General features: G+C 42.4%; 2 protein-coding genes across 6 annotated transcripts in view; one reads left to right on the top strand and one right to left on the bottom strand.

Moving 5' to 3' along the window:
* Positions 1–3,470, top strand: part of arhgap21b (Rho GTPase activating protein 21b) — a 36,867-nt gene extending 33,397 nt beyond the window's left edge. For 2 of the 3 annotated variants that reach the window (XM_034137512.1, XM_034137514.1), the window contains 2 exons: positions 181–212; positions 317–3,470. In XM_034137512.1, coding sequence (XP_033993403.1) covers positions 181–212; positions 317–1,894 — 1,610 coding nt within the window. In that variant the 3' untranslated portion in view covers positions 1,895–3,470. The remainder of the gene's footprint in view (positions 1–180; positions 213–316) is intronic. The other variant, XM_034137513.1, reaches the window with a different exon arrangement.
* Positions 3,471–4,448: 978 nt separating this feature from the next.
* LOC117489053 (dipeptidyl aminopeptidase-like protein 6) overlaps positions 4,449–13,837 on the bottom strand; it is an 84,686-nt gene continuing 75,297 nt past the window's right edge. For all 3 annotated transcript variants that reach the window (XM_034138293.1, XM_034138292.1, XM_034138294.1), the window contains 18 exons: positions 13,590–13,744; positions 12,242–12,339; positions 11,187–11,313; positions 10,543–10,581; positions 10,300–10,407; positions 10,133–10,224; positions 9,998–10,045; positions 9,802–9,914; positions 9,053–9,100; positions 8,825–8,923; positions 8,640–8,709; positions 7,243–7,437; positions 7,092–7,146; positions 6,875–6,977; positions 6,719–6,774; positions 6,522–6,594; positions 6,354–6,427; positions 4,449–5,683 (listed from right to left, as the gene is read on the bottom strand). In XM_034138293.1, the coding sequence (XP_033994184.1) occupies positions 5,531–5,683; positions 6,354–6,427; positions 6,522–6,594; positions 6,719–6,774; positions 6,875–6,977; positions 7,092–7,146; positions 7,243–7,437; positions 8,640–8,709; positions 8,825–8,923; positions 9,053–9,100; positions 9,802–9,914; positions 9,998–10,045; positions 10,133–10,224; positions 10,300–10,407; positions 10,543–10,581; positions 11,187–11,313; positions 12,242–12,339; positions 13,590–13,744 (1,706 nt within the window). In that variant the 3' untranslated portion in view covers positions 4,449–5,530. The remainder of the gene's footprint in view (positions 5,684–6,353; positions 6,428–6,521; positions 6,595–6,718; positions 6,775–6,874; positions 6,978–7,091; positions 7,147–7,242; positions 7,438–8,639; positions 8,710–8,824; positions 8,924–9,052; positions 9,101–9,801; positions 9,915–9,997; positions 10,046–10,132; positions 10,225–10,299; positions 10,408–10,542; positions 10,582–11,186; positions 11,314–12,241; positions 12,340–13,589; positions 13,745–13,837) is intronic.

Below are 13,837 nucleotides of genomic sequence, written 5' to 3'. Positions count from 1 at the left end.
GTGAGCCGAAAATGTGTCGTCTGCTTTCATTCAGCTGCTCTCATTGTTCTCATCGTGTCCGTCAGTTTCACTCCGTACAAACTTTCAATCTGCCTCGCCTCTTTCTTTATCATGTTCACTGTTTAAGTAATTCAGATGGTCGGCAGACTTTGACTAATGGCTCTTTTCTCTTTGATACAGATTCAGCATGTAGTGACTCCTCTAAATCAAAGGTAATGTCCTTTTCCTCTTTTGTTTTGTTTAACTTAAGTCTTTTTAATTCGTTTTCTTTGCTGTTTTTTGTCCGTCGTTTTGATGAGTGTTGTTTCTGTACCAGCAGGGCTTGTGGGGGTCAGGGAAGGATCAGTGTAGCAAAGAGATGCTGCGCTCCTCCTTCTTCGCCAGCCGCAAACGAAAGAAGCCCAAGGACAAAGCTCAATTCAGCAGTTCAGACGACGACCTGGACGCTGTGTTCCCCAAGAAGGAGCTCCCGGGGGAGAGCCAGCAGCAGCCTCTCTGGTCCCCTGGCAGCCGGACGGGGGAGGAGGAGGGGGAGACGGATGAAGCCAGTGAGAAGGAAAAGCTCAGGAGCAGCTCAGAGGAACAGCTTGACAAAAGCAACGTGAAAGAATCTCCTTCTAGCCGCCGGATATCGCAGCCCTCTCCCTCGCTGCCTCCAAAACACGTCTCCTCTACCCTTCACATCAGCTCCCCCTACGCCTCACCCCCCCATTCCCCGAACCTCAGCTATCGCATGCCGATGGCTCACCAGTCCTCTCTGTCGGACGCGCCTTCCAACTACGACGACACGGTGTCCGACCTCGGTACGATGAACAGCACCAGCTCGCAGGCCTCGGTGCCCAGGATGAGGCGAGCGAGGGCGGCCGCTCCGGGTCCGGAGGCGTGCCCCAGCGGGCTCGGAGCGGAGGTCTGCTCCATCACCTCGGATTACTCCACCACCTCCTCCATGACCTTCCTGACGGGAGCTGAGCTCAGCACCCTCAGCCCAGAGGTGCAGTCCGTGGCGGAAAGCCGGGGCGGAGACGACGACGCCGACGACGAGAGGAGCGAGCTCATCAGCGAGGGGCGACCCATGGAGACGGACAGCGAGAGCGACCTGTCGGTGTTCACGGTCGGAAGATCGGATCACCGAGAGCAGCAGGAAGCTCCTCGGCCGCTCCCCTCCCACAGACTCATCGAGTGCGACACGCTCTCCAGAAAGAAAGCCGCTCAACAGAAAACCGTCAGCGAGTCGTCACTGGACGGAGCCTGGAGCGATAAAGATTCCAACAGGCTGTCGTGTGTCATGGGGTCGGGCAACGGGCGCTCCACAGGCAGCCTCAGCTCCTCGTCTCGGAGCGAGTTAGACAAGGCAGAGCCGGCGTGGAAGCTGAAGATCACCGACAGGCTGAAGGTGCGTCTGAGGATGTCTGTGGACGACATGTTCGGCGTGGGCAGCGTGAGGAGCCGCTCCCCCGAGGGCCGCAGCAAGAAGAAGAACATCCGGCGCAGACACACTATGGGCGGTCAGAGGGACTTTGCAGAGCTGTCAGTTTTGGGAGGCTGGTCGCACGTTGGCATCGGCTCTCGCTCGGAGCTGTCGGCTGTGGACCAGCTGAAGCCGAAGTGCAGCTCTCAGGACTTCTCCATTAGAGACTGGATTGTGCGTGAGCGCCACCGCACCAGCAACCCCGAGGTCAGCCTGGACCTCTCCGACCAGCAGGGGGGGCTGTGCCGAGCAAACTCCCAGAACCTCGGAGCCTCGTCCTCCTCTGAACTCCCACCTCGTCCCGCTGAGGTGTTGAACGGGGGGGACGCCCCCCTGAGTAAAAATCTGAGCCTCTCGGCCACCGCTCACCCACATAAACTCACAAATTCCCAGGTGGTCCATTCACGTTTCTATCAGTACCTGTGATGAGTGTTGGACGCGTGTGACTGTGTTTGTTCTCCGTCTGTGAGATGTGTACGTACTTGGGAGTCTGACAGTATAATGTCTGTTGTGTGACCAACGTTAGTGAATGAGCATGTTGTACAAAATTGTCCAGAGTGTGTGTATGTGTGTGTCTTTAACTGTTGTGTGTGCTTGTGAAAAGAGAATTACTGCACACAGGGATCGTTGACCTTGCTCATGTATAAGGCATGAAACAAAATGGTGTTTATACATTTTTTAATTTCTCTTTTATTATTTCTTTTTGTTTGACAAATGACTTTGGGATGGCGCAGCAGGGGGACATCTTCTCCTAAAACAAATCCCTGTTATGCTGAAGATCGAGAGGACCTGTCGCTCGTGAAACAATGAGCCTGTGAAGTTTGTGCAAGGAAGTGTGAACAGTGACACGAGTTAAGATTGTTTAAAGGTTTAGCTAAGTGGCTTTAAGGATAAACTGACTTTTAGAATGAATAGGGAGTAGTGAAAAGAGTTTTTAGTATTGCAGAGGAACTATTTTTGTGTAAAGAAAGTTATGATGTTCAGAGTCAGAGAGTCTCTCAGTAACCAAATGAAGAATGTACAGACATGCTTGCTGTAATACTGACTAAAAGCTTTAGATGCTTGTGTTTCACTCTAAAGCGTACATATTCCTATTTTTCTGTGTACTTGAATAGTGTTTTTGGTACAGCCCGTGTGTGGGACTGCCCACAAGCACTCCGCTGTCAAAGGGGGCTCTCCAAAGGTACAGAGGTGACGAGGAGACACTGGACTTATGCAAACGGAAAATAGAGTTTTTATTAATTATCCCAGTTATGTGGTTTAAAGAGCAGTGAACAACATCCCTCTGATGCAACTGTAATGCTGTGTTTTTAGTGTTCGTGCTTCACACATCTGTCAGTGGCTGGCGGTAGATTGCAAAGTGGAAAAAAAAAGTTAAAAGAAAATGGGTATTCAAATCAGAAAATCATGTTTTTTTTCATAATAGGAAGTGCCTCACAATGAATTGTTAAGGGTGCCATACTGTCTTTGTTGAGATACACGAAGATGTTACTGTGAATGACATTTTTACTGTCGACTCTGTCATTCTAAGGGTTATGTAACAAAATGCCGATCTTCCATTACTTAGGCATTCCACTCTGGTCTTAACATGTTTTATACTTCTTTTTTCTCTCCTGTTTTTCATATTTTGATTTTAACAGAACTTGAATTTTAAATATTCCTTGTAAAATAAGTAACTTAAATGTACATATACATGCCATGTTTTAGCTGCTTTACTTTTCATTTCCATCAGATTGCAGGATTTAAGTTGAGTATTGTGAGACGATGACGATGACGATGATGACGATGATGATGATGATGATGATGATGATGATGATGATGATGATGATGATGCTCATGAGGCCTGTTTGGGTGTTGTGGGCAGTTTGGTACTTCTCTGAGGAAAGAGGCATGAGGAAACTCTTCATCGTGCTGGACTGTTTGTACCACCGCTGTGTCCTCTGATTGTTAGAGGGGTTCGGACAGACTCCTGAAACACTGGAAATAAATTTTGTCAATGGCAGATGGTCATGAATGGTTTTTTTCCCGTCGCATTGTAGAAAATAATCACAAGAGTATTGTCAGCAAAGAAAGGCCAAACAAATCTACCAAGATTACTTGATATTGTCATTGACAAAAAGCAACATTTAGTAAACTCTTAATCAATGTTTAAAAGCAGTTATACTTTTAGGCAGTCAAAAATGATTTTAGTCACTTAGCTGATGGGACAGAAGTATAATCCTGTTCCTGCTTGATCATTATTGGCAGTCTGGACGACACAATATTTCTTGATTTCATCCATCTTGTTTGTGCAACTTGGTTACATTTCTTATCTCAGAAAGTACCAATTGGATTTGAGCAACTTCATAACATGTATTTGAACATTTTAAAGTTCCCCTATTCTACTATTTTTCAACAACATATTATAGGTCTCGGATATATTCAAAACATGTCTCTGAAGTGTTTGGCTGAAATACCAAACAGATCACCCATTTTAGCATCCCATAAACCCCTCTGTTTCAGCCCTGTTTCAAAATTGCTGATTTTGTGTCTGTAGCTTTAAATACAATTGAACTGCCACGCCCCTCTGCAAAGTGTTTGGTTTAAAAACAACAACAATGGTACTGTAGGAGGAGATTCAGGTGATAAGGTGGGCGGGGGTTGCCTTATTGGCTAATGGTTGCAAAACCCCAAAAAACATGACATCAAGTGGCCGACATCTGAACTGATTTTCAGACAGGTTTTTGTACAGGTGGATCAAGATGAAAAGAAAGAGAATCTTTTTTTTATAGGTATAAAAGTTATGTTAAAGTGAAATGGCCCTTTGCTTGCACAGGAAACCCTTTAAGCCCTCAATGTTACTGCAGTACTTCTACTACACACAGCAAGGTATATATACTGGTTTAGGATTTTTTTTTAAACAATACAATGTTGCAGCAGTCGTATGTTGTTGGCTTGCATACTAATATAATACAAAGTGACAAAGAAAGCTATTCCAAGATACATTTCAAAACGCTTTATATACAAGTTGCACATACAACAAAGACTTAAACAATAAAAGATTTATACACTTTGTACATCAGCTGACTAGAAACCACTGACGATACTAACAGAAGTGACAAGGGGAGAGACTGAAGCCAATTCACACACAAGTCAAAGTAACTCTCATAATAATGAAAATTCAGCATATAGTTAACTCACCAGTATGCCAGTTTGGAAGGTAAATATCAAGAACTATGTTTGCAAACTAAATACTCTTTACATTTCTGTCAGTATAATACCATCTTTCAAGTAGACATACAATTATTTTGTACTCTCCATGTTTTAAGATAAAACTGTGCCATGCTTTGTGATTTAAACGTCCCTCACTTATAACTGGCTATTATTTGAGGAACATTAAATCATCTAGTTGTGAGTCTGCAGTTCAGACAAGGCCTATCCATATTTACTCCAGTATCATGTGGGCTCCCAACATGACCATTTCACCCACAGTAAGGCACAGCGACTAAAAGAACAAGAGTTCAATTCAGGAATAGGAAGAGGGAAAATATGATGTCGTAACCGTTTCTGTATAGACACTTTTTTTGGAGTTAAAACATTGCCCTCGTTTGGTAAAGCAACTACGGACTGATGCAGCCAGACATCCATTTAAAGACACGACACTGAACAGAGAAATTCGGAGAAACAAGTAATTATACTCATGAACACAATAATCAGTAAGTTGGTTGGCAAGGTTAATGAAACTGGTAGTCTTTCAAAGTTAAATCTCAGTTGATCTTCACAGGGGATATTTTGTGCAGCGCCCGATGAATGTGCCTTGTCACACATTGCTCAATGGACGTTATGTTGATCCTCCATTTGTCCACTAGAGGGCGAACTAGTCCATATATTCCAAAGCAGAGACGATTCACATCTGAGATCGCGAGGGGGGGAGGGGTTGTAGGTCGAGGCCCCTTTAGCACATGCAGGTGCTTCAGAGTAGAGCTTAAATCTGATTGGACAGCAGGCGGTGTGGGTTGGCTGGGTTTGAACAATCTCTTACATGTTGTGCTGTAAAGCTGGCCAGGGGCTGCTCAGAGGAGATTAACTGTCGTCCTCCTCCTCCTCCTCCTCCTCCGGTTCCTCCGTCAGTGTCTCCGGCACCCGGAAGCACACCTCGAAGAAGTTGACCAGGGCCTGGCTCAGGTGCTGCTGCGTGCCGTCACTGTGGAGAAAGTGGCCCTCATCTGGGTAGATCTGGAAATAAATACCCAGGAATGGATTTATATAGTTATAGAATTTTTTTTCTTTTATTAGACATTCCAAAAAGTCTTGCTTAACTATGTGTGTAAAAATTCAAAAAATGAGTCGTAGTATACCTTACCTACCTAGTGTAGTTTGCCATTATTTCTCCAAAAAAGAGTTAGAATCTACCATTATTTTGTCATAAAAAGCCTTACTAAAGTATATAATAAACATACTCATAGTTAATACTATTGTATGTCTTAAAAATTATATTATGTAAATATGTCGTAACAAAAATATAAGGAGCGTACACATTTCATTAGACATGTCATAAAATGTTATTTTTTTATAATAGTATAAATGCAATAAAAATGGTCTTTAAAGTTTCCCATAAAAAAGCCAAACCGAAGTATGCATTAAAAAGACATATGATGGCGCCTGTGTAGCGCAAAAGGCAGCTTCGCCGCATGTCGCAACCCCTCCCTCGCTCTTTCCAGTCAATTTTTCTATCTTATCAGGGGAGAAATGCCTAAAAAAAAAGTCCTTGTATAGTTTATCATAAAAAGGTCATAGCATTGTATGTTGTATCATGGCTATTGTGACAACACCCTGTATCCTTGCTCTGTGTGCAGTGCTATGTTCAACCACATGATGAATCTAGCAGTGGTTCTCACAAACTCACCTGTAGAGTGTAATTGGCCTTCTTGCTGATTAAATGATTGATAAACTTGGCTGTGTGCTGGAAGTGAACCTTTTCTGTGGAGGTAGAGAAGGGAGGTGACAACACATTAGGTGGTGATCACAGTTAAACAGTTTCACTAACAGCATTATTGAGAAATGTTATAGTTACCGTCAGCAGTTGGGTGAATGATCAAGTACTGCTTCTGGAGGAACAGGCCCGCTTTGTGTGCTAAACTCGCTTTCTGAAGGAAAGACAGAAAAACCCACCATATATATCAAACCATCTCAATAATGACCCTTAATACTTCATAGCTTAACATCTTGGGCGTGGGATTTGGTTAAGGGAAGGAAACAATAAAACCTTACCGTATATACTTGGGAATCTGTCTTTGAGCCGAGGTATCGTTCTGAGAATGCAGATGCTGCAATTTAAGAAAGAGGAAAAACAGAGTCAGGAAATGTTTGTATTCCTTCAGCATCTCTTTAACATATTCATGGTAGAAAAATACGTGGAAGTTATACCATAAAGCTCGAAATCTGTGATGGGGGAGACTGCTGCTCCGCACTTAAGTTCGGTAAACTCCTCAGAGCTCAGAAGCAACGTGGCCAAATATCCTCCATAAGCCTGAACAAAGGTAGGGGAGAAACAAATCAGGAAGTCTAATTAATTAATACGTTAGGATGATAATAATATAATGGTGTGAGCCTCATCTCAGGAGCCTCTTTGTGGTGCGTTTACCTTTCCATAAACTCCCATTCGACTCTTATCAATATAAGTCTCTTTGGATATGAACCTAAAAGTGAAAGAAAACTGGTCAAACTTGCAATGTTTCGGGAATCAAAAAGGCTTTGTTTTCCGTCATGCTTGCAGTGAAAGCAGGAGTCTGAACCTCAGTGCCTCCATCTGGTCTTTCTCCTCCAGTATTCCCAGTTTCCTCCGGACTTTGTGCAGCAGGTTGGTTCCCTGGAAGCCGCTGCCGTGGCCGTCGAAGCGGATGACGATGGTGCTGAAGCTGCTGACCAGGACCGAGGCCCAGTCCACCCGGAACTGCTCCGACACCATCTGCCCGCCGGGGGTCCCGTCCCTGTGCCAACACCACAGCCAGGTCAGCCATTTTAATGTACGACACATTTCTCAGAGATTAACATTAGATGTAAGTCTTCTTAAAAGGAATACACACATTTGATCTTAGTATTCTTGGTTTCATAACCGGACAAATAGAGGGTTTAGTCAATATCACCATAAAGTGCATTTGAGACTCCCCCATTTCCAAAAGAAATAAGCTGAGATTTTCCATTAAACTTGATATTCATTGTGTTAAGTAGATGTTATGCTGTTAGAAATGCATGTTGGTCAAGCTCCCACACTTTTTTATAAATTAACTGCAAGCAGACAATGTACATGCAAACAGCAAAAATATACAGGGTGCTGACAAGGTGGACATTTTTGGCTAATGTTAGCATTTAATGAGCACATGGTGGACCTTCAGTTAGCAACATGATTCAGTTAGCAAGGTGACTATGTACTGTTTAACAAAAAATTGTACAAATAGGTTTAAAGGGAACAGCTACAAGGAAATACAAGAATTAGCTTGCTGAGTAACAGAATCCAATTCACCACAACCTTATCAAACTATGAAGTATTACAATGTTCACAATGAAGAATCTAATCCAGGAATATACTAGTTCATATTAAATGATGTTATATTATGACACTGTCTTGTGGTGTTAGTTGTTGTATGACATGTTATTGGCAAATATTTTAGTGACTGATTAGTCATTTAGGTCATTTTTAGGTCAAATATTAAGCTGCACAAACCAAACAATGTCTGCTGTTTTTCTGTCTTAAAAAAATGAATTTAAAATGAATAACTTGATAAACAGTTTGACAACTTCACTTTGAGGCCTGAATAATTGCAACCTTTTTCAAGGATTCATAGATCAAAGACTCAAAGACAATTGACAGAAAGGCTGCATTTCAAACTGGGGGCAGTAGCTTGATAGATGCAGGCAGACTCTCTAAAGCATTATGGGAAATGTATGATCCAGATTTTTTAGATATTGACCCAAACTCTGGATATCCACATTTTTTAAATTATTCTGTCCTTAATAAGACTCCTGTGATTCCCCTACATTTAAATGTGTGAAATATGAAACTGCTGCAGTATCCTTTTTGAACAATAATGAAAGTAAATCATAGTTGATGCACTCGAGTGTTGATAATATTCTTCGCACTGTTTCACTTATATGTCTTTGTGATAAAAACAGCAGGCGTACTCATACTCACACGAGCAGCAGTAAGGGGTAATGGGCTGTTTCTACAAATCCAGCTGGCTTCAGGATCTGCATCGTCAGAGCTACAGCAGATAAGACACGGTTACCGGATCTTATAATACAAGATGAGTGGCTGTTATTTCATCAGGATGTACACATAGTAAATCGTGTATTCGCTAATTCAACATGAGTACGTACTGTAGTCGTCTATGGTGATGGTCTTGTTATCCACTATGGGCATCTGCATGTTGTTGTACGTGTCGTTTACTCTCTCGTTCATCTCCACGTCAAACACCTCTGCAGTTAAGCGGATTAAAAAATGTCCTTTGTTAAAATCTCTCTTTCACAAATCTTTTCATCACTCAAAACAATCATACTATTCAATAGAGTTTGCTGTGCGTGGTGAAGTTGGAGGACAACACTCACTCTGTTTATCCTCAGTCCTATAGATAGCCACACTGGGTATATTTGGACCTACATGGAGCAATTCAGGGAAAAACCGTTAGCAGGAATACAGTAATGGAAGTTCATTTGCATGCAACAAAAGGCTCAAATGACACAAAAGTAATCAAGCCTCTGAAACCCAATCCTTTTCTGCAATCCCTGCATCGGAAACCCTGTCTCATGTTAAACAGCTTCAACAGTTAATAATCTACTCCCATCCCACGAGGAAATGGCTTATTATTTCACAATGGAGCTGCTCTCCAAAGATCCAATTAATAAAGAAAGCCACTGGCACTTTTTGGAGTTAGCCTCCTGAACAAATCAGCTTCCATAAAAATGGTAATGTTGTGCCCCTGCGATGAAGCCACAAGGGCACAAAACCTAAAATAATGACAGTGTACCTCCAAGGAATATCTAGAAAACAATAACAAAGTCTATTTTCATATGACAAATAGTAAGAAGGACACTGTCAGCATGACTGTTGGCATGCAGTCAGACAATACATTTATTTCTGTGGCTGATCAGAGGGATCCCGCAGTGGTTTGGCTTTATCTGCTAATGTCTAGTTCGATACAAGCTCTCAACCTGACGAGGAGCCCTGATTCAGTTACGCTTTTTAGTATGGCTCTCTGCAGACTCTCATTCTCAGGAGTGCTGCAGTGTAAAAGGCTCTCAGACTGCAGTTATAAAAATAGTCTTCACTCAAGAGATTCAAGGTCAAGGATGCTCACCTTTACAGTTGAGTAAGAAGTACCGCATGTTGTGGCTGAATGAAACGTCCACATAGCCGCAATTGGACTCACAGGACAGGCAGCAGCGGTTGAACGGAGGGATCGTGTCGGCGCTGCGGGATGGCACTGAGTGAGTATCATTAACAGCACTTTGAGAAAAACACAGAAGCACTCACAAGCTGTAAGAAAATCTGACCTGTACAAGTGCCGTCGTTTGGGGTCGTCTTCTGTGCTTAGGAAGTATCTGGAAAACATCAGAACATGAGCATCAAATAACAGAAAAACCCACGACACGATACCGGCTGTTTAAAAAAACATCTGAATGTCTTACATGAGGTTCCTTTCATGATTGTAGGCCAGGATGCTGGTGACGTCCCAGTCTCCGGAGGTCAGAGACTGAAGGATGTCTGTGCTCGTGTTCGACTAGAAGACAGTGAAGGGCCGTTAAACACACTGTACCAAACCTTCAACAAAGATATTATAAGGGTCTTTCATTACCATAGTGGTGGACATAGAGATGTGGAAGAACTTTCCTCTCCCACCCTGAGGGATCGCTCTGGTGAAGAAGAATTTGTGTCCGTCGTGGGAGAAGAGCGGAGCTTCATTCTGCAGAGAGGGTGGAAAAATCTGTATGTGTCCCAAAACATGCCTGCAGGGCTTTTGCATTTCCTGTTTACAAGCTCAGACACACAAAGTAAAAAATACACATGACAACAGAGGAACAATGTTTCCATCACGCACCTGTCTGTGCAACCAGCTCTCACTCTCATCCTCATGTTTCTGTATAACAAACATAACAACAAGAGTATAATTGAAGATGATGACATTTTTCTGAATCCAAATTACATACGAATTACAGATATTGTTATGTTAATGTGCTCAGCCTTAAGCATGTTCCCTCTTATGGAAGATAAGATGAATAAAAAGTATGATATTTTGAGAAATACACTACGAAGAAAGAGTATTTTCAACATTAAGCTGATAGAAGTAAATTCCAAACATTTTGAACAATTTATATTAATAAACTGAATTTACACTTCAGTTAAAAAAAGAAAAGTGAAATCAAAAAGCGCTGGGAACAGTAATCTTTAGAAAACGTTAACAAAGAAGGACTAAAAAGCTAATTTGTTAGGGATTATTTTCTGTGATTTCGGTGCACTAGCAGCAGCAGAACGGTGTTTATGGGATTGACTCGAAATAAACCGCATGTTCACCGTAATGAAAGGATCATGTCAAACAGAGCAGTGTTGTTTCTCATGTAGGTGTTTTTGGGCAACAATAGATGTCTGGGTACAAAGGAATAAGCCATGTCAGGCTCTAACTACACCCGGTTGTTAGTCGGCTGATTTCACACTTTGTCAAGGACACTTTGCAGGAGGCTTCACCTTAATGCAGACTCCAGTGGTAGCCTCACACAGAGTCAGGATGGAGTTGTTCTGGCCTCTGTTCAGCCAGTTGACAGCCAGTTTAGTGCTGGTGGCCCATTTCACCATGGTGATATAATACTCCCTCCTGGAAAACAAGAAAGTGAGAATGCATGTCCGGCGCTGACGACCTCTGTCTTAACTTCCCTAAAGGTCCTCTATTATACTGTTTTTCATCAATATATTATAGGTCTCATATATATACAAACATGTCTCTGAAGTGTTTGGCTCGAAATACCAAACAGATCATGCATTGTAGCATCCCATAATCCCCTCTGTTTCAGCCCTGTTTCAAAAGTGCTGATTCTCTGTCTTTTACTTTAGATGAAAATAAGGAGCCACTCCCCACGCCCCTCTGAGAGATATTTGGAAGAAATTCAGGTGATAAGGTGTGGGGGGGTTACCTTGGTTGGTTATTGGCTAATGGTTACACAAGCCAAAAAATCGTTATGACATCATAAAGTGGCCAAAATCTGATCAGCTCATTTTCAGAGAGGTTTTTATATAAATGGATCAGGACAAAAAGTGAACAAATCTTTTTTCCTGAAACTTTCAGAATCTCTTCACACAGAGGGGACACATGTTTATGTGTAAAAGACATGAAAAAGTGGATTTTGCACAATAACCTGTATTGCTATTTATCAATCTAGATTGTTTTGGTGTAAGTGGCAGAAATAACGACCGTAGAGGTCCGTCTACTTTCTTTTAATTATGTATTGGGAGTCACATAGTATTGATAACACAGTTCGATTGACAGCTCATTCTATTAACGGACCCAAACATAGCTAATTAAATAACAAACAATAAGTACAAATAAATAAATCATGATAACTTCTCTCCATAATAACAGCCACATAGTTCCCTTATATGCCAGAGACGCTAAATAGCCCTACAGGTAAAGGAACACTTATGTTTGGAGTTTGATGATGAACGACCCCCTTTAGGAAAATGCTCCAGGGCTATTTTTGGAGCTTGTTACCTCAGACACAATGAGGCAGGGTTGTGCTGTCACTTACCCGATGCGGGGGTCATCAGGTTTCTTCATCACCACGGTGTGCAGGGGCCCGTTGAGGCTCACCACTGACAGGTGCACCACAGGGTTCTCCTCTCCAGCCTGCAGGCCAACAGGAAACCAGATAGGTCAGACTGGATTTCACTTCAAGACAGTGATGAATTGTCTTTCTGTCATCTTCAGAGTTAAACAAGTTCTATCCATCAAAGCCCCTTATGCATAACAACAAGGACGTGAATATTTAAACCTCCAATTAGTGATTTTTGGCTTCTGACAACGGAAACCAGTTGTGCACACGTATCTTCACCTTGTCTATTGATATGGTGATGTTGTTAGCATACAGTGGCTAATTTACACATCCATCAGCCTCAGTGAGGGTCTAGTGTAGTTATTAGCATACTTTCAGGTCCCAGAGGTGACCACCATCTTCTCTCAAATACAATCAACCAGTGATGTCTTAAAAAACTCTGTCAGCTGTTAAAACACACTTGCTATATTACCGGTAGTTAATATTATGTAGCTGTTGTGTTTTTCTTATTTTATTGGCACCTGCTATTTATGGAGTTATTTTGTGTCTTTGTTTATTTTATTTCATTTACATTTATATGTCTTTTTTTAGATTTCTTTTCTCAGAAAAATGCATTTCACTGCCCTTAGTGACATTTTTAAGAAACCCATAAAAATCACAAGTGAAAATCTTTTTAACCCTCCTGTTGTCTTCGGGTCAAATCTGACCGATGTACTACTTTCATCAATCATAACTTTTTTGTATTAGATTTGATTGCATTAAGGCTTTATGATATCCTTCACAGTAGACATTTGAACATATACAATTGCTGATCACCACTTTCATTGAATTTTGGATGATTTAGTCAACTTTGTATTGTGTTCCCGGTCAAAAATGACCGCCATAAAGAAAAGGAATTAGTAACCATCCGGAACAGATAAAACACACACACACACACACACACACACACACACACACACACACACACACACACACACACACACACACACACACACACACACACACACACACACACACACACACACACACACACACACACACACCACACACACACACACACACAACCCCCCCATGTGAATCACACCTGGCACTCACACAGACACACACACACACAGAACAATTTGACACATTTCCCGCTCTTATGTGCCCATCCCCCCACATGGATCACACCTGGCACACGCAATACATGTTCAGTGTCTATTCTTTGTAAGGGGGGGCGGAAACAAAGACAATAGGAGGGTTAATTGAGCAGCTGACATTGTTTATAGCTGCTTTGAATTTGCTCAGACTAAGAATGAGTGTGAGATGGAGGCTGTAGACTTGCCTTGGGGTAGTGATACTCCAAGGTGGCGGGGTACGGAGATCCTGTGAAGAAGGGAACCTCCATCTTTGGCACCAGCGTGTCGTTGATGGTCATGTAGGCCAGGCGCAGCCCGTCTGGAGACCACCAGTGGGCGATGTGTGTCTGCAGGATCTCCTCTGTAACACACAACAACCAGATCAGACACACACTATGAATCATCCATTAAAATGAGATCCATAAAACAAGTGAGATGTTGAACAAAATCAAAG

Source organism: Trematomus bernacchii, unplaced genomic scaffold (assembly GCF_902827165.1).
Source record: "Trematomus bernacchii unplaced genomic scaffold, fTreBer1.1, whole genome shotgun sequence".
Lineage (NCBI taxonomy): Eukaryota > Metazoa > Chordata > Actinopteri > Perciformes > Nototheniidae > Trematomus > Trematomus bernacchii.
This window is presented reverse-complemented; position numbering and strand designations above follow the sequence as displayed.